General features: G+C 47.8%; 1 protein-coding gene across 2 annotated transcripts in view; it reads left to right on the top strand.

Annotated features, from left to right (window-relative positions):
* Positions 1-23,896, top strand: part of slc23a2 (solute carrier family 23 member 2) — a 63,609-nt gene that overhangs the window by 24,745 nt on the left and 14,968 nt on the right. For both annotated transcript variants that reach the window (XR_004410227.1, XM_033014014.1), the window contains exons 4-10: positions 10,270-10,386; positions 14,275-14,432; positions 18,236-18,324; positions 19,611-19,678; positions 21,436-21,617; positions 21,727-21,847; positions 23,034-23,190. Coding sequence is in view for 1 of the 2 variants with exons in the window: in XM_033014014.1 (XP_032869905.1) it covers positions 10,270-10,386; positions 14,275-14,432; positions 18,236-18,324; positions 19,611-19,678; positions 21,436-21,617; positions 21,727-21,847; positions 23,034-23,190 (892 nt within the window). In the remaining variant the exon portion in view is untranslated. The remainder of the gene's footprint in view (positions 1-10,269; positions 10,387-14,274; positions 14,433-18,235; positions 18,325-19,610; positions 19,679-21,435; positions 21,618-21,726; positions 21,848-23,033; positions 23,191-23,896) is intronic.

Here is a 23,896-nt window from a genome sequence, read left to right as displayed (position 1 = left end):
CATGGATTTACAAAAGGTAAATCATGTCTGACGAATCTTATAGAATTTTTCGAGGATGTAACTAGTAGCGTGGATAGGGGAGAACCAGTGGATGTGGTGTATCTGGACTTCCAGAAGGCTTTCGACAAGGTCCCACATAAGAGATTAGTTTACAAACTTAAAGCACACGGCATTGGGGGTTCAGTATTGATGTGGATAGAGAATTGGCTGGCAAACAGGAAGCAAAGAGTAGGGGTAAACGGGTCCTTTTCACAATGGCAGGCAGTGACTAGTGGGGTACCGCAAGGCTCAGTGCTGGGACCCCAGCTATTTACAATATATATTAATGATCTGGATGAGGGAATTGAAGGCAATATCTCCAAGTTTGCGGATGACACTAAGCTGGGGGGCAGTGTTAGCTGTGAGGAGGATGCTAGGAGACTGCAAGGTGACTTGGATAGGCTGGGTGAGTGGGCAAATGTTTGGCAGATGCAGTATAATGTGGATAAATGTGAGGTTATCCATTTTGGTGGCAAAAACAGGAAAGCAGACTATTATCTAAATGGTGGCAGACTAGGAAAAGGGGAGATGCAGCGAGACCTGGGTGTCATGGTACACCAGTCATTGAAAGTGGGCATGCAGGTGCAGCAGGCAGTGAAGAAAGCGAATGGTATGTTAGCTTTCATAGCAAAAGGATTTGAGTATAGGAGCAGGGAGGTTCTACTGCAGTTGTACAGGGTCTTGGTGAGACCACACCTGGAGTATTGCGTACAGTTTTGGTCTCCAAATCTGAGGAAGGACATTATTGCCATAGAGGGAGTGCAGAGAAGGTTCACCAGACTGATTCCTGGGATGTCAGGACTGTCTTATGAAGAAAGACTGGATAGACTTGGTTTATACTCTCTAGAATTTAGGAGATTGAGAGGGGATCTTATAGAAACTTACAAAATTCTTAAGGGGTTGGACAAGCTAGATGCAGGAAGATTGCTCCCGATGTTGGGGAAGTCCAGGACAAGGGGTCACAGCTTAAGGATAAGGGGGAAATCCTTTAAAACCGAGATGAGAAGAACTTTTTTCACACAGAGAGTGGTGAATCTCTGGAACTCCCTGCCACAGAGGGTAGTCGAGGCCAGTTCATTGGCTATATTTAAGAGGGAGTTAGATGTGGCCCTTGTGGCTAAGGGGATCAGAGGGTATGGAGAGAAGGCAGGTACGGGATACTGAGTGGATGATCAGCCATGATCATATTGAATGGCGGTGCAGGCTCGAAGGGCCGAATGGCCTACTCCTGCACCTAATTTCTATGTTTCTATGTTTCTATGATTGATCACCAATTTCGGTGATCTATTCGGGTGTTGATGTGAGTCCTGGCAGCCAGCTCATTATTTCTCTGAAATGTTGCGGGAATGTGAGACGGTAAGGTGATCGGTTGGCCTAGAAATTCGATTGTGTTCATCTACAATTAAACTTTAATAGAAATCTGATCTGGGAGCATACTTGGAGGTTTGTTCTTGGTCCTCTGTGCATTGTACACAAAGATCACTAGGTGGAGTAGTGATGGCTTGCCATCGTGTTTTGGCTTATGCAATATTCCACTGGGTTGTTCAGTTTAGATAAGAGATACAAAGTGGAAACAGGCCCTTCGGCCCACCGAGTCCGCACTGACCAGCACATGGTCACAGCTCCAGGTATGCCCCGAGTTCAGATTTATTTCAAAGTTTAATTATAGCGTGTAGATGAACATAATTCCCGCACACTAGCGCTTTGGAGGAACAGCACCTCATGTTTCGCTTGGGAAGTTTACACCCCAGCAGTATGAGCATTGACTTCTCTAATTTCAGATAGTCCTTGCACACTAGCACTTTCCTACACTTGGGACAATTTGCAATTTTACTGATGCCAATTAACCTACCAAACCTGTACCTCCTTGGAATGTGGGAGGAGACCAGAGCTCCTGGAGAAAAGTCATGCAGATCCCGGAGACAGCGTGCACACTCCGCAGAGACAGCACCCGTAGTCCGGATCGAACCTGGGTCTCTGGCACTGTAAGGCAGCAACTCTACCGCAGCAACTCCACCATGCCAGCTGTGTGTTAGCATTGAAGCAGTTCCTGCTACTTGTATGTTCCCCAAATGAAATTCCAATACAAAACGAGCCCAAAGCATTATATTGAAAAGAACAATTCTTGCCTATAAAAAGACACAAAAAGCTGGAGTAACTCAGCGGGACTGGCAGCATCTTTGGAGAGAAGGAATGGGTGACGTTTCGGGTCGAGACCCTTCTTCGGACGTCTTGCGTATAGTTTTACAGCATGGAAACAGACTCTTTACCCAACCAGTCCCATGCTGACCATCGATCACCCATGTACACCAATCACACCCCAGCCTGGTTTACACACTCCCATTAACTCCCCCCAGATTCTCCTGCACAACATGCACAACAGACAGTTCACGCCACCAATTAACCCAGCAATCTGCACATGTTTGGGATACGGCAGGGAACTGGAGCACCCGAGGGAAACTCATGAAAGTTGGGAGAACATGCAATCTGTACACCGAGGTTGGGATTGAACCTGAATCACTGGAGCTGTGAGTGGACAGCTCTGCCGCATTGCTGCCCATTATCTTCCAGCCCGTAATATAATGAAGCTCGGCAGGAGGTCATTCACAGCATAGTCTCGGCCTTTTTCTAATTCAACCCACTATCCCAGAACAACCTTGTTCTGCATTGGGGCCAGGATGTATGTCTGTGAGCGGATGGCAGGCCACATCTATCACGTGTACACGTGGATCCCGCTCCCATCCTGCCCCGGATGACAGGCATCAAATCACCTGTTCACATAGATCCCTCCCCTTCGAGGACGGCACCCGGGGCACCGGCCCCTAGTTACGGGCGCTCACCAACATGGCGTACCTATGGACCATTGCCTTGGTTGAAGACGGTTGCTCAAATACGCACACTCATTCATCCCCAGCCTATTGACAACCCCGATCCCGACAGTGAAGCCCAGACCCAGAGGGTGCGCGGCCGTGCCTGCGGCTTTGCGCAGGATGCGGTACAGCCAGAGCGCGGCGCTCGGCGGCTCCGCCATTGCGACCGCCAGCGCAGGCCTCCTTGCATCACCGTGCCTGGGCGCCCCGGCCTCGGGCCTGAGAGGTATCGGAGACGATGGAAGTCTACGGGCCGGATGATTACAGAAAAAAAACGACTGCGGGCCGGATGATTTCGGGTTACGGGCCGCATTCGGCCCGGGGGCCGAAGGCTGCCGATCCCTGCACTATCCTATTCTTTCCCCATATCCCAGCAAATGATTCCCCTTCATGTGTAGTCCTTTCTCAAAATAAAAGACTTAACTCCTTTGCAACTGCCCTGTTCCATGTATTGTACTGTCCGCCGCTGTGAATGATGCCTCTCTAGAAGATGTACTGCTGTCTGTCATGGCTTTTCCTTTAGTTTTTGGAAGTACAACGTGGAAACTGGCCCTTTGGCCCACCGAGTCTGCGCCGACCAGCGATCACCCTGTACACTAGAACTATGCTACACACTAGAGACAATTTGCAGAAGCCAATGAACCTACAAACCTGTACATCTTTGGAGTGTGGGAGGGAACCGGATCATCCGGAGAGAACCCATGCGGTCACAGGGAAAACGTACAAACTTGGTGCAGACAGCAGCCGTTGTGAGGATCGAACCTGTGTCTCTGGTGCTTGTAAGGCAGCGACTCTTACTGCAGCGCCACCGTGTCGCCACAGCTCTCCCCTGTTTCCAAGTCATCAATAGCTCCAGTGTCCCGGAGTTTCTACGGCTGGTTGTTGGTGTCTGTGATCTACACTTGTGATGTTTTAGCTTCTGTAGATCCTTTGTTCGAGCCCTTCTGATGTTCTCTCTCCTGGGACAATGGTGAGCGTTGGGATTGTCCCTGTTTCCCTTGGAACCTTTTGTCCTTGTTGACGAGACGTTTCTTGGCGAACTGCCTCAATCTGTTTCTCGTGCACAAGGTGGGCTGTGTACAGAAGCAGCTGGATACTGCATCACGGGCACCATGGAAGTCTCTTCCAGTGCCTTCACCTGGTTTCACCTGTTGGTCGGGCAATGGGCAAGATAACAAGCAGCTCCTCACGTTACCACAGTAGCTGCTGGGTCTCTGGGTACATACAGACCCGCGCTGCCATTCCAGCCTGATTTAACAGTATTAGCAAAGCACACCTGTGCCCCACCTGGACTCACCGTTCCTTCCTCTGGCTTCACAATTTGCAGCTCTTCAATTTACCTGCCTCACACCTGCTTAAATCTCTGGCCTTTATTCCAACCATCTGCCTCTCAAACCTCTCCCTCCCTCACCTGCGTCCACCTTTTCCCTGCCGCGCCTTGTCCTGCCTCTTCTCTCTTCCAGCTTTCCTCCCCCTCCTACAACTCCTAGGGTTAGGAAGGGTCCCGACCCAAAGCGTCGCCTGTCCCACGTTCTCCAGAGATGCTGCCTGGCCCGAGTCGAGTTACTCCAGCACTTTCTGTCGTTTTGTGTAAACCAGCATCTGCAGTTCCTTGTTTTGACAGTGAGATGTTTTGTATCTTGGACCCAATCAGTTGCTGGTAGCTGTGAGGAAGCACATCGGTAGAACATGGGGCAAATGTCATCTCTGGCCCCTTGTCCAACTGAGAGACCTTGCTCACACCAGCCAACGTCCCAGCTACACTAATCTTGTGCCGAATGACATACATACATAAAGAGATATACAGCATGGCAATGGGCCCTTCGGCCCACCGAGTCCATGCTGATCGTCAATGAATTATTTGTTCCAGTGCTGTGTTATTCTCATCTTTTGGTCTCCCGAATTTCCTTTCAATTCCTTCTCCTCTTCCCTCTCCCCCATTCATACACTCGTGTTTACACTGAGGACAATGTACAGCAGCCAATTTACCTGCCTACCCACCCATCTTTGGGATATGGGGAGGGGGAGGGAAATCCAGAGCATCCAAATGAATCTCAAAGTCACCGAGAAAGCACTGTATCACCTAGGGAAACCAGAAGATGTACCTCCTACCAGAAGGTGCACCACCTGCACTGCACCATCTAGATATACCAGTAGATGTGCCACCTAGAGATGCCAGTAGATGTACCACCTAGCCAAACCAGTAGATGTCCCACCTACACTGTACCATCTAGAGATACCAGTAGATGTGCCACCTAGAGATACCAGTAGATGTCCCACCTACACTGTGCCATCTAGAGTTACCAGTAGATGTGCCACCTAGACATATCAGTAGATGTACCACTTAAACTATACCACCTAGAGATACCAGTAGATGTACCACCTACACTATACAACCTAGACATACCAGTAGAAGTACCACCTACATTGTACCACCTTGAGATACCATAGACGAACTGGCTATCAGTAGATGTACCAGCTTCACTGTACCACCTACAGATTCCAGAGTGGAAGCCTCCAGTTGACTACCCTGCCTTCTTGAACATCTGCAAATCCGCCAGCTTCCGTCGTAGACTCTAGTCCTAGTTTCCAACGTCTCTCTACTTCTTGCTCTTGCTTTTAAGGTGTTTTTTAAAACCCAGCTTCTTTACTCTGCTTTCATGTTTTGTGGAATTTTCCCTTTGTGACTCATTACATGCGCCTTTGATATTTCACGACATTGAAGATATTGTGTAAATGCCAACCAATGCTATTTATTGTTTTATCTCCTGTCCTTTGTGCGTTCCCCTTGCATTTTGCTGACACAGGCATTCCTTGCTCAATGAATGCTCTATTTACTGCAACATTGTGCTCTTGCTTTTGCGGGACGTGTCTTCAGCTTACAAAGATTTCAATGGCACGCATTTTTTGTTGTTGAACAATTTGTTAGTGAAACAGTTCTCTATAACTTCAAACTTTGCCACTTGCACGACAAACATTTGATCCGTATCACTCACGCATTTGGTTGCCAAGAAGATTTTAAAATGGTGGCCGACCGTTCTGGGAGTGTTCCTCTAATCCTTGAGGTGTTCTCGCCCATTGCCAATGGCAGAAGGTTTAGTTTAGTTTAGAGATACAGCATGGAAATGAGGCCCTTCGGTCCACCGTCCATTGATTACCCGTTTACACTAGTTCTATGTTATGCCGCTTTCTCATCCACTGCATACAAACTGGGAACAATTTTACAGAGGACATTAAAATGTTAGTTTTAGAGATTCAGCTCGGAAACAGGCCCTTTGGCCCACCAGGTCCAGGGCGAGTATCGATCACCCGTTCACACTAGTTCCCTGTTGTCCCATTTTCTCCTCCATTCGAGTTCATTTTAAAATTATTTTATTTGTTTTCAAATCGTTGAATGGGCTCGCCCCACCTTACCTCTCTGAGCTGCTCCACCTATATGCTCCTGCCCGGTGCCTCAGGTCAGCTGATCAGCTGCTCCTTGAGGTACCACGGTCTAAGCGGAAGCTCAGAGGGGATAGAGCCTTTTCTGTTGCTGCTCCGGCACTTTGGAACACCTTGCCGTTGCACATCAGACAGGCCCCCTCACTGTCCATCTTCAAATCCTCCCTAAAAACTCATTTTTATTCTCTGGCTTTCGACACTGGCTGAGACATTGCTCCTGTTCTTAGTGCTTTTAATGTCTTTTAATTTTTACTGTTTTTAGTCCTTCGTTTTACGGTTTTTAATGGTTTGTAATAACTTTTTGTCCATGAGTTCTCATGTACAGCACTTTGTGGCAACTGCGGTTGTTTAAAGCGCTTTATAAATAAAGTTTATTATTATTATTATTATTATTATTCCCTGCACGTTAGTGGTAATTTTACAGAGGCCAAATAACCCTACACACCCGCACGTCTTCGGGATGTGGGAGTAAGCCAGAGCACCTGGAGGAAACCCCCACGTGCATAGGGAGAACGTGCAAACTCCACACAGCACCCGAGGTCGGGATCGAACCTAGGCCTCGGGCGCCGTGACCCTCTGTGCCGGCCCATCTTCAGATGAGGAGGCCGAGTGACCTGTCAGTGGTTTTAATTTAAGGTTTTATAAGTTCTGCAGTTATAACCTTTGCATTGTTGAGTTAGAAACTTCTGCAATGATTCACTGCGTCCAGGATTTGCGTTGTCGGGTGAATGGCCAGACCGCTGAACCTGGAAGTGCTTGCAAGCTCTTCACCCCCCCCCCCCCCCCCCCCCCCCCCACCCCACCCCACGGCAGCAAACGGGTTAACTTATTGGACCCGAGGACAGGATTAAACATCTGGAGTTCAATTCCTGCAGCTGGTATACTTGAATCCGAGCAAACAAATTAATTTTGGAATCAACCATTAATGTCAGTGTGTGTGTACGTGTTGGTTTGTGGCTGGCGTGTATTTGCTGTTGGACTTTAGTTGTTACTTTAGGGTCATAGTGGGTTACATTTATCTTGCGTCACATGTTTTACTGTTGCAACTTTGTACGTTGCTGCTTTCAGTTTAGTTCACATTAGACTGTGACAAATGGATGTGTGTGAACGCTCCAATACTCCGCAGCATCAGTGTAGGAGTAACCGACTGCAATAAAACCCATTATTCATTATCCAGCCGTTCGAAATCGTGATGGCTCAGCAGCGAGCTTGCCAGGTAATGTTCTCTGTGTCTTGTGCTCTCACTTGTACCCCAGTCGTTAAGGTCACCCCTCCACCACGCCTCGATCGCTCCTTTATACTGACCAACCTTATGACATTTGTTAAGGAAAGTTAACTAATTAAGTATTGATAAAATATCACTGATAGTCTGCAAGATCTGGTGGTCTGGCACATGTGATGCCCTGTGTACCGGATCAATAGAGTTTTTACCTCTATGTAGAACATAGAAGAGCACAGCGCAGGAACAGGCCTTTCGGCCCACTGTGTCCGTGCTGGATATAATGCCAAGTTAAACCAGTCTCCTCTGCCTGCACCTTGTCCATATCCCTCCCTCCCTGCATGTCCACATGCCTATCTAAAAGCTTCTTATCTTCCTTCATCACGACTCCGACAGAACGTTCCCGTCTCCCACCCCTCTCTGTGTCTACAAAAACAAACATGCCCCACACACCCCCTTCAATCTTTGCCTCTCTTGCCTTAAAGTTGTTCCCTCTGGTCCTCGACATTTCCGCACTGGGAGACATATCACCCTTTAGTCTGGCGGGGGGGGATATGCGATTTTAAGCCTCTGTACTTCTGCCGGTCTGCAACAGCGAGAAGAAGGAATGACCAGAGTGGGATAAGTTGTTGATTATGTTGGCTGCTTTTCCAAGGGAGCTCGTAGTGTAGGTGGTGTGAATGGTGGCAAGTCCGGTCTATGTGATTAGACTGGGCTGCGTCTCCAATTCTCTACAATTACTTGTAGTCTTGGCCAGAGCTGTTCCCAAACCAAGCTGTGATGCAACTCGTCAGTATGCTTTCTATTGCAGTTATACAAGGTAAGATAAGGAAAGCATTTATCTGCACTGGGCTCGTTCCCACACATTGATCCCATTCAGCTATTTGTACTTTAGATTGGGGAGGGGAGTCTGCTCCAGGAACCAGTTTCGCCCTTCAATAGCTTGACGTCTGATCTATTTGCAAGGTCATCTGAATGGGACGGCTGCTCCCACATCAGCCCTCCCTTTGTTGCACAGCGGGGCAGCAGATGTGGTACATCTGGACCTCCCTCGACGTGTCGGTTCCGTGTCAGAGCGCACAGCCAGATGTGCCGGCTATATTTAGGAAAAAAATCCTAGAGTCGTACAACACGAAAACAGGCTCAACATCCATACCGACCAAGATGCCCCATCTATGCTTGACCCAATTGCCTACATTTGGTCCATATCCCTCTAAACCTTTTCCTATCCATGTTTCTGTCTATGTGCCTTTTTAAATGGTGTTATTGTACTTGATTACCTCCTCTGGCAGCTCCTTCTGCATATCCACCACCCTCTGTGTGAAAAGGGTTGCCGTCTGGTTCCTGTTAAACCTATGTCCTCTGGTTCTTGATTCACACAGTCTAGAGCAGGGGTGGGGAACCTTTTCATGTTGGAATGCCGCATTATGTTCGCTGTAATCTAACAAGGCCGCATCCAAGAAACTTCAATTAGATATAATTCAAAATGTACATTATTTTGTTCAAATAGCGCTCATGACTTACTAATGTTTTAATTGTGGCCGTTAGTCGGGGAGGATTATTTCGTTGAGTCTTTTACTCTTTGGTATTTTAAATACATTCATTTTAAGATTAAATTAAAAAATAATAAAAGACGAATAAAAATAAAAGGATTTGTTCTACAAAATTTGGATTCATTCCGCACTTAATGATTTAGAAGGTTGCATGCAGGTTCCCCACTCCTGCTTTAGAGCCTATTCAGCCTATCTATTTCCCTCAATATATCCTGATTCTCTGTGTTCGGGAAATCCAAGACCACAGCTAGTCTGAAGAAGGGTCTCTACCCAAAAAGTCACCCATTCCTTCTCTCCAGAGATGCTGCCTGTCCCACTGAGTTGCTCCAGCTTTTTGTGTCTACCCTCCTAAGACACAAGTGGCTGGCATGATTTGGCTCGGTGAGATGGATTTGTATGCCCCTGTCCCACTTAGGAAACCTGAACGGAAACCTCTGGAGACTTTGGGCCCCACCCAAGGTTTCCGTGCAGTTCCCGGAGGTTTTTGTCAGTCTCCCTACCTGCTTCCACTACCTGCAACCTCCGGCAACCACCTGCAACCTCCGGGAACCGCACGGAAACCTTTGCGCCCCGCAAAGTCTCCAGAGGTTTCCGTTCAGGTTTCCTAAGTGGGACAGGGGCATTACTTCTCCTGTGAACTGGCCCAGCAAGACACTCTGTGCCACCATTACGATGTGCAATTACTTTCACGTACACTTGCAGAAATAAAAATAATTGTGTCCTGCTGCAGTTGGGTGAGGGGGAATTTAGTTTAGTTTAGAGACATGGCGTGGAAAAAGCCCCTCCGACCCACCAGGTCCATGATGACCGGCGATCACCTCTACACTCATTCTATCTTGCAACCGGGGACAATTCACCTCCAAACCTGCACATCTTCAGAATGTTGGAGGAAACCGAAGCACCTGGAGAAAAACCACGTGGTCACAGGGAGAATGTGGAAACTCCGAACAGACAGCACCCCCAGTCAGGATCGATCTCTGGTGCTGGCTACGGTGGGGGGTGGGGGTGTAAGAGGCAGGAGAAAATGATCGAGAGGGGAAAATAGATCTGCCATGATTGAATGACAGAATAGACTTGATGGACTGAATGGCTTAATTCTGCTCCAATGTCTTGATGGTTAACATTTCATCCTTTTTTGTTTTGGCAGGGTTCCCTCACTGATGCTTCCAGCAACAGGGGATGCCCGGAACCCCGGGAAATGGACATGATCTACACCATTGAGGATGTTCCACCCTGGTACCTCTGCATATTCCTGGGCCTACAGGTGAGTGAGAGGAAACCCACAGCCCTCCGTTTAGCTGGGAGCTGGATTACGGCTGAGCATCGGGTGCTGAGGCAAAATAAGCGAGACATCATCTGTGGAGTGAATTTACTGGGCTAACCCCATCTAACCTAGCAGTCCACTCATCACCTGCATGGATTACAAAGGTTTCCAAGTTGAATCTGGGATCTGGGATTGTGTGGAGACAAAGAACTGCAGACGCTGGTTAATACCTGACACGTCACATATCCACCTCCTCCTGGGATGCTGCCTGGTCTGCTGAGTGACTCCAGCACTTTGTGTTCTTTTTACATAAATCAGCAACTGCAATTCCTTGCTTTCACAAAATGAAGAGGGCTTTGGGTAATGTGGTTGCCTTCAAAGACTAATTAAAAAGGAACCACAGATGCTGGTTTTTACTAAAGATAGACACACAATGCTGGAGTAACTGAGCGGGTCAGGCAGCATCTCTGGAGAAAATGTATAGGTGACATTTCTGCTTCAGGTGAAGAAGGGTCCCAATCCGAAACGTCACCCAACCACTTTCTCCAGAGATGCTGCCTGACCCACTCAGTTATTCCAGCTTTTGTGTCTTTATCATTGCTTTCAAATGCTCTCCAGTTGAGATATAGGCTGGATGTGTAGGAAGGAACTGCAGATGCTGGTTTAAACCGAAGATAGACACAAAAAGCTGGAATAACTCAACGGGACAGGCAACGTCGGCTGGTGACGTTTCGGGTCAGGACCCTTCTTCAGACAGAAAGTCACGGGAAAGGGAAATGAAAGATACGGGGCGATGATGTAGAGAGATACAGAACAATGAATGAAAGATATGCAAAAAGGTAACGATGTTCAGGGAAGCAGGCCATTGGTAGCTGTTTGTTGGGTGAAAACGGGAAGCTGATACGACTTGGGTGGAGGATGGATGGAGTGGGAGGGAATGCCGGGGTTACTTGAAGAGATAGGATGGAACTGGAATATGGTGTGGCGGAGGACATTTAGTTTAGAGATACAGTGTGGAAACAGGCCCTTCGGCCCAACATGTCCACACTGACCAGCGATCACCCATGCACTAGTTCCATGTTATCTCACTTTCGCATCCTACACACTGGGGGCAATTTACAGAAACCAATTAACCTACAAACTTGCACGTCTTTGAAACGTGGGAGGAAACCGGAGAACCTGAGTAAACCCACGCAGGTTGCAGGGAGAACGTACAAACTCCACACAGACAGTACCAGTACCTGGGTATCTGACACGGTGAGGCAGCAACTCTACTGAGTGCCACTGTGCTGCCTCAAAGAGAGAGAGAGAGAAGAGAGAGAATGCAATGTTCCCCTCAGCTGATGTTAGTGTTCACTGGCCCGGTTTGTTACCCCATTGATAAGTCAAAGTCCAATCTTGAAGCATAAGAACTGGTGAAGCGAGGAGGAGAAGGACCAGAGTTCAGGCTGTGGCTTGACCGCCACATCGTTGGTGTGAGGTTGATTGCACCCTCCGAATGTCTTTGCTGACCAAGGACTCGACGGAGGCTGAACGAGGGGAGCCAAGTTGAGCAGCAGAGAGTGGCGGAGGAGAGATGCAGCCGCTGTTTACTTGGGAGCGTATCATTAACCTGCTCGCTGGCTCAGCCTGGTTAAATGTGTAACCTGGGCAACGCTAAAAGGGGAAAATTAAATCACAGCTGAAATGTTGAACATGCACAGTGTCGGGGAAATAAAGAGAGATGCAGACCGTTCCAGATCTCAAAGCAAAGAGGACTGGTGTTCCCGGTTGGACATCTTGTCTGCTCAGAGTTCCCTAAGTTCCCTTTTGTTCTCTGAAGTTGGAAATGAAGGACGGGTTCCTCAATGTTCTTTTGCATTTCTCCCTCTGCCCTGCTCATTTGTGGGGTCAAATAATGCATAAAGATAGTGCCATTTAAACGGCTTTTTGATAGTCGCATGGATATGCAACGGATTGAGGCAGATGAGATTAGTGGGGGGGGCAACACAGTTGCACAGTGGTAGAGTTGCTGCCTTACAGCATCACAGACCCGGGGTCGATCCTGACAAGGGGTGCTGTCTGCACGGAGTTTGTACATTTTCCCCTCATGACCGCGTGGGTTTTCTCCGAGTGCTCCGGTTTCCTCCCACCCTCCAAAAACGTGCAGGTTTGTAGGTTAGTTGGCTTCTGTCAAATTGCCCTCAGCGTGTGGAATGCACAGGTGGGACAACGTAGAACTAGTCTACGGCGTGGTGGGCCGAAGGGCCTGTTTCCACTCGATATCTCTAAGCTAGTTGATATTGGCATCATATTCGCCACATACATAGTGGGGCGAAGGGCTGGTTACGATGATTCATCTCTAAATAAATTTGAATATCTTGGCATCATATTCGGCACAGATGTAGTGGGCCGAAGGGCCTGTTCTATGGTCTATGAGTGTGGACTGTGGACTGTGGAGCCTCCTTGCTGTTGTGTACCCCTTCTCACTGTGACAGCCGGCTTCGATGGCCAGCTGATGGTCGAGTCACACAGGTGGGAGTGGGAAGGGAAAGTTGGGAGAGCGGGCTTCCCACAGGGCTTTATTGTTTCAATACTGCCGGCTTTGTTTACTTGCCTGCCTGTTGTGGGAGCCTTCCTTTCCTCAAGGTCTTGCTGCAGCCACCAGCTTTCAAAGAGTTCCGAGGCCTTTCAAGGTTTCTCGCTTGATGTTCCTTTTGAAAAGGGATCCTTCTGTGGGGGCTTAAACAGGCTCCAAGGAAACCACACTGGGCTTGGAGCCAACGTCGATGTGAAGTGGGTGAGCTCAACAGCCATTTAACCAGGGCAGCGTAAAGTTAGAAATCAAAGACATTTTAAGGTGCAAAGGACGGGAGAGCAAAGAGTGTCTGTGTTGGGGCAGAGAACAGGAGAGGCTGATTGAAATTGGAGATGGTGGCGATCACTGGGAGAGGACAATGAAGGCTTGTGACTTCAATGGAGGGAGTATATGCAGAGATTAGACATGAAATGCTGGAGTAACTCTGGGTGAGGCTGCATCTCTGGAGAAAAAGACCAGGGGGCGTTTCCGATTGAGACCCGGGTCTGATGAAGGGTCTCGACCTGAAACATCACCTCTTCCCTTTCTCCGGAGATGTTGACTGACCCTTTGATTTGCTCCAGCATTTTGTGTCCATCTTCGGTGTAAACCAGCATCTGCAGTTCCTTCTTACACAGCTTGTGATTGGCAGCAACGGAGGGGGAGGCAATTAAACACTGAAACGGTGAGATGCAAAACACTGCAATAAACATCAGAGCACGTGTGCCTCGGTGGTGCTGCTGATGGTGCTGCTGCCTCTCACAGCATCAGAGACCCGGGTTCCAATCTGACCTCAGGTGCTGCCTGTCTGGAGTTTGCATGTTCTCCCTGTGACCAAGTGGGTTTTCCTCCAGGTGCTCAGGTTTCCTCCCACATCGCAAAAACGTGCAAGATTGTAGGTTAAATGGCCTCAGTGAATTGTCCCGAATGCTAGGGAGTGGATATGAGTGGGTTAACAGAGAACTGGTGTCAATAGGTGCCCTGCACCTTGATACATATTTAATTTGTATCTATACTCTGTTCTGAGGAAAGGCCATTAACATAATATTAACGCTGTTTTTCTCTCCATAGATGCCGCCTATCCTCGTGCATATTTATCAATATTTTCTGTTTTATTTCAGACTTCTGGAGTCTTCTGCTTTTTGTTGGGTGGCAGAAGCCCTCTATAATCCTACAGACACTGCTTGCTCCCCTCGCCCATGCAGAGACAGCTATGCATATCCGCTTGGCATTTGTGATACTGTTGGGGTGGGCCGCTCGGTTTGAGTGTTTCCAGACTGCGATCCGTGAGTTTGACCTCCGCTTCTCTTTCCCTCCTTGTTTGTCCCCAGCACTACCTGACCTGCTTCAGTGGCACCATCGCTGTGCCCTTCCTGCTGGCGGAAGCCATGTGTGTCGGTTATGATCAATTGGCCACCAGCCAACTGATTGGGACCATCTTCTTCTGCGTGGGCTTGACCACCCTGCTGCAAACCACGTTCGGATGCAGGTAGGCCTTTGCCAAGCACAAACCTGGTGACGACTACAATGCAGCCTTCGAAACCGAGGTCCTTCTGCCGTTGACCGTGACCAAAGACCGTGATAAAAGATCACCTGTAATATGCCGCAGTGAAATTCTTTGTCTTGCATGCCACACACAATGTATGCAAAGACGCCGGGTCGGTGTTCCCCCCCCCCCCCCACTTATTTAAAAAAACCAAAAATAATTAATTAAATTATTTACAATAATATGTACAGTACAAAATAAATCAAAACAAAACCCACCACCATAATACAAATATTCTTCAATATTAAGTATATACTATTATACATCTATATCCCCATACTTGTCAAGGATGCATTCTGCCCCCCCCCCAGCTGTCCCGGAATCCCTCCCCAGGGTGCCCTCTCTAGTACCACCAGGGGGCAGAGTCCGCTTCCGCCTGGCGCCTGGGTCCCCCTTTGTTCCCTCGGTGGCGCATTCTCGACCGACCTCTGGCACCCGCCGCCGGCCCTTCTGACCTCCGGCCCGTTCCCGTGCTGGGCTGCTCTATGTTCTAACCCGTAGGCGCATAGGACGTGCACTTTCAAAGTTGTTCATTGGCTGAAAAGCAACTGGAGACTTCCCAAGGCCTTGACGGGCTCTATAGAAATGCAAGAAATGCAAGTCCCATCTAATGTGTTAGATCAACAAAAGAGAGAGCAAGAGAGGCATTGATTAGTTAGCGGTCCTGGAATGTGGCAGCCAGTGTCTGCCTGTGACTGCTTCGGTCCCTACCACACAAGGCAGGGAATTCCATGATTCAGCCGATGATATGGAAGCACTGAATGATGGCAGGCCATTCCCGGAGAAATGTGTTCCCATGATTTGCTCTCTCTGTCTCCGTTGGAGGTGGATCATTGTACCTTGTGAGATGAGATCAATGTGGTAAAAAAATGTGAATAACAGCTGCTAATCCCTGGAGAGACCCTCTGGATGGCACAGCCGATTAAAGCCTTGTATTGACCTTGTTTCAAACCCAGCTCATGCTGAAGGAAAAGCTCCCTTAACTCTCGTTGATTGCTTTTGACTTAATTTCGCAACGCCACTCGATTTATATTTCGTAAGGCATCCCAAGGTTTTTCATTGTGCTTTAGTTTAGTTTAGAGATACAGCACGGAAGCAGGCCCTTCGGCCCACCGAGTCCGCACCGACCAGCGTTCCCCGCACACTAACACTATCCTGCACGTACTAGGGACAATATACGCATACACCAACCTCCAAACCTGCACGTCTTTGGAGTGTGGGAGGAAGCCGAAGATCTCGGAGAAAACCCACGTAGGTCACAGGGAGAACGTACAAACTCCGCACAGACAGCACCCGTAGTTGGGATCGAACCCGGGTCTCTGATGCTGCGAGCGCTGTAAGGTAGCAACTCTACCGCTGCGCCACCGTGGCCGCCCACAAACGCGTTGTCAACCAAAACTGAGCACCAGTGGCATTTGTTGAGATAAACAAAGAATCCAAATGGCTGTGCTGAAAATGATGCCAAGACCATCACTTAACTACATATTACCAATGTCACTCCATTCCCTGTATAACCATATCCCTGTCCAAAAGTCTATTAAATACCACTAACATATCTACTTCAACCACCACTCCAGACACTCACCACCCTCTGTGTAAAAAAAAACTTGCCCCGCACATGTCATTTGCCACTCTAGCCTTAAAGTAATCGCCTCTATTATTTGACTTTTCCATCCTTGGAAAACATTTTTGACCAGCTACCTTATCTATGCCTCTCATCATTTAAAATCTTGTAGGTTTTAAAGAGTAACCTTGCGTCCCCTCCACAGAATTGTGTGCCTTTCCTTAAAATGTATGCATGTGACACAGGGGTGCAGGTGGTAGAGAGGCCGCCTCACAGTGCCAGGGAACTGGGGTTCGATCCTGACCTCGGGTGCTGTTTGCGTGAAATTTGTACCTTCTCTACGCTCCGGTTCCCACCCACTTCCTAAAGACGCGCGGGCTTGTAGGTTAATGGGTCTCTGATAGGTTTCCCCTTAGTGTGTAGAGTGTGGATGCAAGAGTAGGGTAAGATAGAACTCATGTGAAGGGGGATCAGTGCTCAGCGAGGTGTGTCGAAATCCACATTTCCGTGCAGTATCTTTCAATCGGTTCAATTCATCTATCCTTGAATAATTGTCTTTAAATTGCATTTTAGAGGTGGTTATACATTTGTGAAGGCATAACAAGACGTCACTGTTCCACTGTAGATAATTGCAGAGGGAGTGTTTTAGATACAGTTGACACTGAACAAAATGGTGATCCAGTAATGAATGACTGGATTATTTACTTGGCTTTGGAATTGTCTGTTAATCAGCAATAAACATCAAGTGTCGTTTCCTCTCAGTCCAGCTGTGTTCACTATATCTGTGTGTTCGACACAAAGCATAAAGGAAGTGGTTACTTGGAAAAAATCTGGGCTTTAGCTTTAGTGCCACACACGCAATGCACCACAATGTGTGTTTTATGGTGTTTGACCTTAACTAGTTATCATTCTATCTTATCTTGCCCAGGAAGTAAAGATCCTTGGCTTGTTGTTTGTCTTACAAAGTGCTTTTAAAAAAAAAGTGTAAAATTACCCATAAATTTTCCGATGTATGTCAGAGTTCAAGTCTGTATTTTTTATTATCATGTTTGAGTCTAGTCACATTGTGCCAATTGATTACCTTACGCATGGCGTCTGTTATCTCCACGTCCAACTCTTGAACAAATAGTTCATGGAGATTTCACTTCGATTCTGACCACTGTCTGTACAAAGGGACGGGGGCTTAAACTTTTCGAGATACAGGGTGGAAACCGGACCTCCGAGTCTGCGCCAACCAGTGATCCCCGTACACTAGCACTATCCTACAGACTAGGGACAATTTACAATTTTTATCAAAGTCAAATTAACTTAACACACTAGTACGTAACACACTAGTTGAATATTAATTTCTCTAACTTCAAGTAATCCCTGCATTCCCTCTCACTCCATCCCTCATCATCCCTCGCACCAGCTTCTCGTTCTCACCTAGCAAACAGCTAACAATGGCCTGTTTCCTTTATCATTGTAACTTTATTGCATATCTTTCCATCATTTGTTCTATATCCCTCTTCTTCACCATCTATACCTCTCGTTTTCTTTTCCCGTGACTTTCAGTCTGAAGAAGGGTCTCGACCCAAAACATCACCCATTCCTCTCTAGAGATGCTGCCTGTCCCACTGAGTTACTCCAGCATTTTGTGTTTTCTCCGGTTTAAAGCAGCATCTGCCGTTCCTCCCTACAGGTAACACACTCGTTCTATCCTACACACTATGGACAATTTGCAGAAGCCAATTAACCTACAAAACTGCACATTTTTGGTATGTGGGAGGAAACAGGAGCACCCGTAGAAAATGTACAAACTCCGTACAGACACCACCCGTCGTCAGGATCGAACCATGGTCTCTGGAGCTGTACGGCAGTAATTCTACCATTGTGCCACTGTGTAATTCTTCCCCACAGGAGTAAACTATTTGCTGTCTCAGCACTGCAAGGGGGAACCATTTTATCCATTGTTTCCTACAGTCCTACTGATCATGGTCATTTTGCTAAACATTTTTACACTGAATATTGCACGCAATTGGTATCATTTTGAATTCTGCACTGAGCTTTTACTTGTATAGCCGTTGCAGCACAGAACCTGGCCCATCAGGTCCTGACCGGGCTCCCAATGACACAAATCCAGCGGGAGAATCGTCAACGCTGTGTTCCTCTTACAACAGGTTTTTGTTTGTGTGTTCCTCAGGCTGCCCCTGTTCCAGGCCAGCGCCTTTGCTTTCCTGGCTCCTGCTCGCGCTATTCTGGCCTTGGATAAATGGAAATGCAACAACACAGGTAGGGAATGTCCTTCAGCTGATCCGGTCGTGGGCGTAGCTGTCAGGGAAGGGGAAAGGAAGTGCTGGCTTGGCCAAGTCCCAGAGCTGTCACTGTTTGACCAGATGGTCCTGAGTGCAGGGCAACAGGTTCAACGTTTTGACTGAGAGCGATCCCGTTGGCCACGGTGCAGACGTTAATATGTTTGGAGATGAAACGTAAAAGGATTTGCAACTGCATTTCATTTTCTTGTGTAGCGTTAACTGGTGCAGTGAAAAAGTTTCATTTCTTTTCCCCTTCTTGCTTCTCTCTCATTCTCCCATTTTCTTTTTCTAATCTTGTCTCTTCCTTTCTCCCTCTTGCTCGATCACACCAATCTCTGCCTTTTTTCTTTTCCCCACCCCCTCTCCCCTACTCACTCCATTTTCATTCTGCCATCTTCTCATCCTTTAGTTTAGAGATACAGCACGGAAACAGACCCTTCGGCCCACCGGGTCCGCGCCGACCAGCGATCCCTGCAATTAACACTATTCTACGCACGCACACTAAGGACGATTTTTATATTTGGCAAGCCAATTTACCCACATACCTGTACGTCTTTGGAGTGTGGGAGGAAACCGAAGATCTCAGAGAAAACCCATGGGGTCAAGGGTAGAACGTACAAACTCCATACAGACAGCACCCGTAGTTGGGATTGAACCCGGGTCTCCGGCACTGCAAGCGCTGAATGGCAACAACTCTACCCTATGGACTTGGTTGGTGATTTGCCAACCATCCTTAGAACTCTAGTTAAGAGGAACTTATAAGCAGCCCAATTCTTTTCCACTGTAACTCTCCCCTCCCTCCCTCCCTCGTTCCCTCTCTCCCTCTATGCTAATGGTAGTAGATCTGCATCATTTGCCATCCAGGAGACGGGTGCGAGTCTGGAATTCTCTGCCTCAGAAGACGGTGGTTGCCGGTTCTCTGGATGCTTTCAAGAGAGCCAGATAGGGCGCTTAAAGACAACGGAGTCAGGGGATATGGGGAGAAGGCAGGAACGGGGTACTGATTGGGGATGATCAGCCATGATCACATTGAATGGCGGTGCTGGCCCGACGGGCGGAATGGCCTACTCCTGCACCTATTGTCTATTGTCCAGTTCGCTTCGGTAAAGATTGTAAATTGCCCCTAGTGTGTAGGTACAGTGCTAGTGTATGGGGTTGCTGGTCGGCGCGGACCTGGGGGGGTCAAAGGGCCTATTTCCGTGCTGTATTACTCAATTAAACTTTTTAAAAAAACTATCTCCTATCCCTGTCTTTTCTTTTCAGGTCTCCCTTTTCCAAATAGCTCTGAAAATATGGACTCGTCACATATTTGGCACCCAAGGATACGAGAGGTAACGATCGCCATGGATTACTTATTTCATATATCCTTATCATATAGTAGGTGGCCACTCGGCCCACAAGTTTATCCTGTCCTTCCACTAATTTGCAAGCGACCTTTTCTCATTATGTTTTCATCAACTTGAGATCTACATTCGCATACACACAAGGGAGTGATCTACATTAGTCAGTTAACCCACCAGCACTCGTGTCTTTGGGTTGTGGGAGGAAATTCCAGCACCTGGAGGAAACTCACGTAGTTATAGAATCAAACTCAATGCTCGCATTTATTTCAATAGAGCTAGTATACATAAACAGGGATGTAATGTTTAGGCTCTATAAGACACTGGTAAGGCTGCATTTGGAATATTGCGAGCAATTTTGAGCACCATATCTGACGAAGGATGTTCAGGCTCTAGAGAGGGTCCAGAGGAGGTTTGCAAGAATGATCCCAGGAATGTGTAGGTTAACCTATGATGAGCGTTTGTCGGCACTGGGCCTGTACTCGCTGGAGTTTAGAAGAGTGAAGAGGGACCTCATTGAAACGTACAGAATAGTGAAAGGATTGGATAGAGTGGATGTGGAGAGGATGTTTCCACTAGTGGGAGAGTCTAGGACTAGAGGTCATGGCCTCAGAATGAAAGGACTTTATTTTAGGAAGGGGAGGAGGAGATATTTCTTTAGTCTGAGGGTGGTGAATCTGTGAAATTCTTTGCTACAGAAGGCTGTGGAGGCCAAGTCAGTGGATATTTTTCAGGCAGTTAGATAGATTCTTGATTAGTATGGGTGTCAGAGGTTATGGGGGGGAAGGCAGAAAAATGGGGTTAGGAGGGAGATAAAGATCAGCCATCATTGAATGACGGAATAGACTTGATGGGCCGAATGGTCTAATTCTACTTTCACTTATGACGTTATGAACCATGACCTGCCATGATTAAATTGCGGTATAGATTAAATGGGCTGAATGGCCTAATGCTGCTCCTATGACTTATGAACGTGCCAACTCAACACAGACAAACCAGAGTTCAGGCTTGAACCCAGGTCACTGGAGTTGAGGCAGCAGATCTACCAGTTGCACCACTGTGCCACTACCTGCTGCATTACAGAGGCCATTTGGCCCATCATGCCTGTGCCAGCTTGTTGAGGGTTTCAAATTTGAGTTGCAAGTGTCAGGCTAAGCGGCAGAAAGGAGGTGGGACCATTAGTGTTAATTTATCTTGTACTTTTGTAAAAATGAATATGGAGGGATCTGGATTATGTACAGATAGATCAGTGATGGACATAGGTCTGAAGAAGGGTTCCGACCCAAAGCCTCACCCATCCTCTGCGGCCTGACTCGCTGAGTTACTCTAGCACTTTGGTGATGGTCTTGGCATCATGTTCTGCACAGACATTGTGGGCCGAAGGGCCTGTCCTTGTGCTGTACTGTTTGATATTTTTCTTATCGAGTCCACATACAAGATTAGAAGTTGTTCAGTCAGAGTTGAACACACTTCTCGGCATCTGCACAATGGTGTCTGTCTTGTCACTTCTTGTGCTTCTTGTGCGTGGTGGTGGAAAGATTGGTGGAAACGGGGCCGCGACGTGAACGCTCTTTCCTTGGACCCCCCCCCCACTGTTCGATGTTTGTTCTGTTTTATACTCGCCTGCAATTCTCTGTATTGGGTCCCCCATGTTGCTTCAGGAGTGTTTCTTTGACTGCAGAAGAGCCGTCTGTTTGGTGGTGATTTTGTCACGGCACATTCGAATGATTCAAATCTCTTCTCTGCAGATCCAGGGAGCCGTGCTGGTATCTTCCCTCGTTGAGGTGGTGATCGGTTTCCTGGGGCTACCGGGAGTGCTCCTCGACTACATTGGCCCCCTCACCATCACCCCAACTGTGACACTGATCGGCCTGTCCGGTTATCAGGCAGCAGGGGAGCGAGCTGGCAAACACTGGGGCATCGCGATGCTGTAAGTACATTCTTTTACACTTTGCAAATTGAAATATATATTGCTTATTAGTCGATGTGACAATAAACAAAACTAAACTGAACTTTTAAACTGCTGTTTTCTCTTGCAGGACAATATTATTGGTGCTGATATTCTCTCAATACGCACGGAACATCAAACTGCCTCTTCCCATTTACAGATACAAAAAGGGGTGGACTGCCTACAAGTTGCAGCTATTCAAAATGTTCCCGGTAAGTTGCTGCTCTCCTAGGGGTAATAACGTGATAACAGTGGGCTGGTGCATAATGAGAGCGTGGGATGTCCACACTTCTCCCACTTTCTCATCATATGGGATCTCCTGCCTCAAAGAGTTCACAGTAGGAAAGCTAGAAGGCTTGTTATAAAAAGGAAGGCTTGAGTGTCCATTACACTTTGCATTAGCTCCGAGTGCCCCTAACATCACCACAGCCAGAGAGATCCATTTTGTAACAAAGGAAAGGGCCAAACAAACTTTGGGTGGCACGGTGGTGCAGCGGTAGAGTTGCTTCTTCCTTAAATCGCAATGTGATTTAATCGCAGATGCAGGGTGGTGGGGGGGGGAAGTAGAAAGGAAGAGGAGGAGCCAGAGGGCTGAGGGAGAGCTGGGAAGGGGAGGAGACAGCAAGGGCTACCGGAAATTGGAGGTCAATGTTCAAGCCGCTGGGGTGCAGACTGCCCAAGCGGAATATGAGGTGCTGCTCCTCAAATTTCCGTTGGTGCTCACTCTGGCCATGGAGGAGGCCCAGGACAGAAGCCCTTGCTGTCTCCTACCCTTCCCAGCTCTCCCTCAGCCTTCTGGCTCCTCCTCTTCCTTTCTTCTTCCCAACCCCCCACCCTGCATCAGTCTGAAGAAGGGTTTCGGCCCAAAACGTTGTCTATTTCCTTCGCTCCATAGATGCTGCCTCACCCGCTGAGTTTCTCCAGCACTTTTGTCTACCAAGGAATTGCAGCTGCTGGTTTCAACTGAAGATAGACACAAAAAGCTGGAGTAACTCAGTGGGACAGGCAGCATCTGTGGGGAGAAGGAATGGGTAACGTTTCGTGTCGGGACCCTTCTTCAGACTGAATGCCACGGGAAAGGGAAATAAGAGATACAGACGATGATGTAGAGAGATAATGAAGAGTATGTAGATAATGTACAGTGTTGTGGAGGCTTATGGTTGTTGGGCAGAAGCTTTTCTTGAACCCCATGGTCACGGTTTACAGATTTGTATACTTCCTGATTGTAAGAGTGAAACGAGAGCGTGACCAGGGTGGTGTGAGTCTTTGATGTGGCCACCATTCTGAGTTGCAGAAGATCAGTCTTCTGCTTCCTTCATGGAGATAGGAAATGGCAAGTGTAGCTAATTGCATTCCTTCCTGTGATATCTAATTTTGCTCTTGGTTTGGCTCCTGTAGATTATTTTGGCCATCCTGGTGTCGTGGTTTCTGTGCTTCGTTTTCACGGTGACTGATGTCTTCCCACCAGACAGTGGTCAGTACGGTTACTATGCCCGCACAGACGCAAGGAAAGGGGTCCTCGATGTGGCACCGTGGTTCAAAGTCCCTTACCCTTGTAAGTACGCACTCCTTATTATCATGCTCACTTTCTCTGAAGTTGGTGGTTTCCATCCATGAGTTCCTGATGAACCTTTGCTGATTGGAGCCATTAGCTTTCCATAGACTGCTCTTTGAGACTTTACTAATGGGTCATGCGGATAACTTGAATTTGTATTCGGCTTCTTGTTGCGTCATTTTTATTTTGGTGTGCTGAGCAAGCTCCCACCAAACGTATCATTCAATATGTGTCGGAAGGAACTGGAGATGCTGGTTCACACCGACAATAGACACAAAATGGTGGAGTAACAGGCGGAACCGACCCGAAACCTTACCTATTCCTTTTCTCCTGAAATGCTACTTGACCCGCTGAGTTACTCCAGCATTTTGTGTCTTTCTCAGGTGAAAAATAGCTCCTGATTGCGCGGAGGTGCTGTGGTTCTGAATGTATCAACTGAGCCTTTTGTGTTCAAGCAATAGACAATAGGTGCAGGAATAGGCCATTCGGCCCTTCGAGCCAGCACCGCCCATTCAACATGATCATGGCTGATCATCCCTAATCAGTACCCCGTTCCTGCCTTCTCCCCATAATCCCCTGACTCCGCTATTTTTAAGAGCCCTATCTAACTCTCTCTTGAAAGCACCTGGAGGCGTGGGACTGAAGCCCCCAACCTTCTGCCTCAGTGACGTGTCCTGAGCACTGAGCTACAGCCAATCTTAGCACC

The sequence above is a fragment of the Amblyraja radiata genome, chromosome 39 (genome assembly GCF_010909765.2).
Source record: "Amblyraja radiata isolate CabotCenter1 chromosome 39, sAmbRad1.1.pri, whole genome shotgun sequence".
Classification (NCBI taxonomy): Eukaryota; Metazoa; Chordata; class Chondrichthyes; order Rajiformes; family Rajidae; genus Amblyraja; species Amblyraja radiata.
The sequence above is the reverse complement of the archived record's forward strand: the minus strand, read 5'-3'. Positions and strand labels throughout refer to the sequence as shown.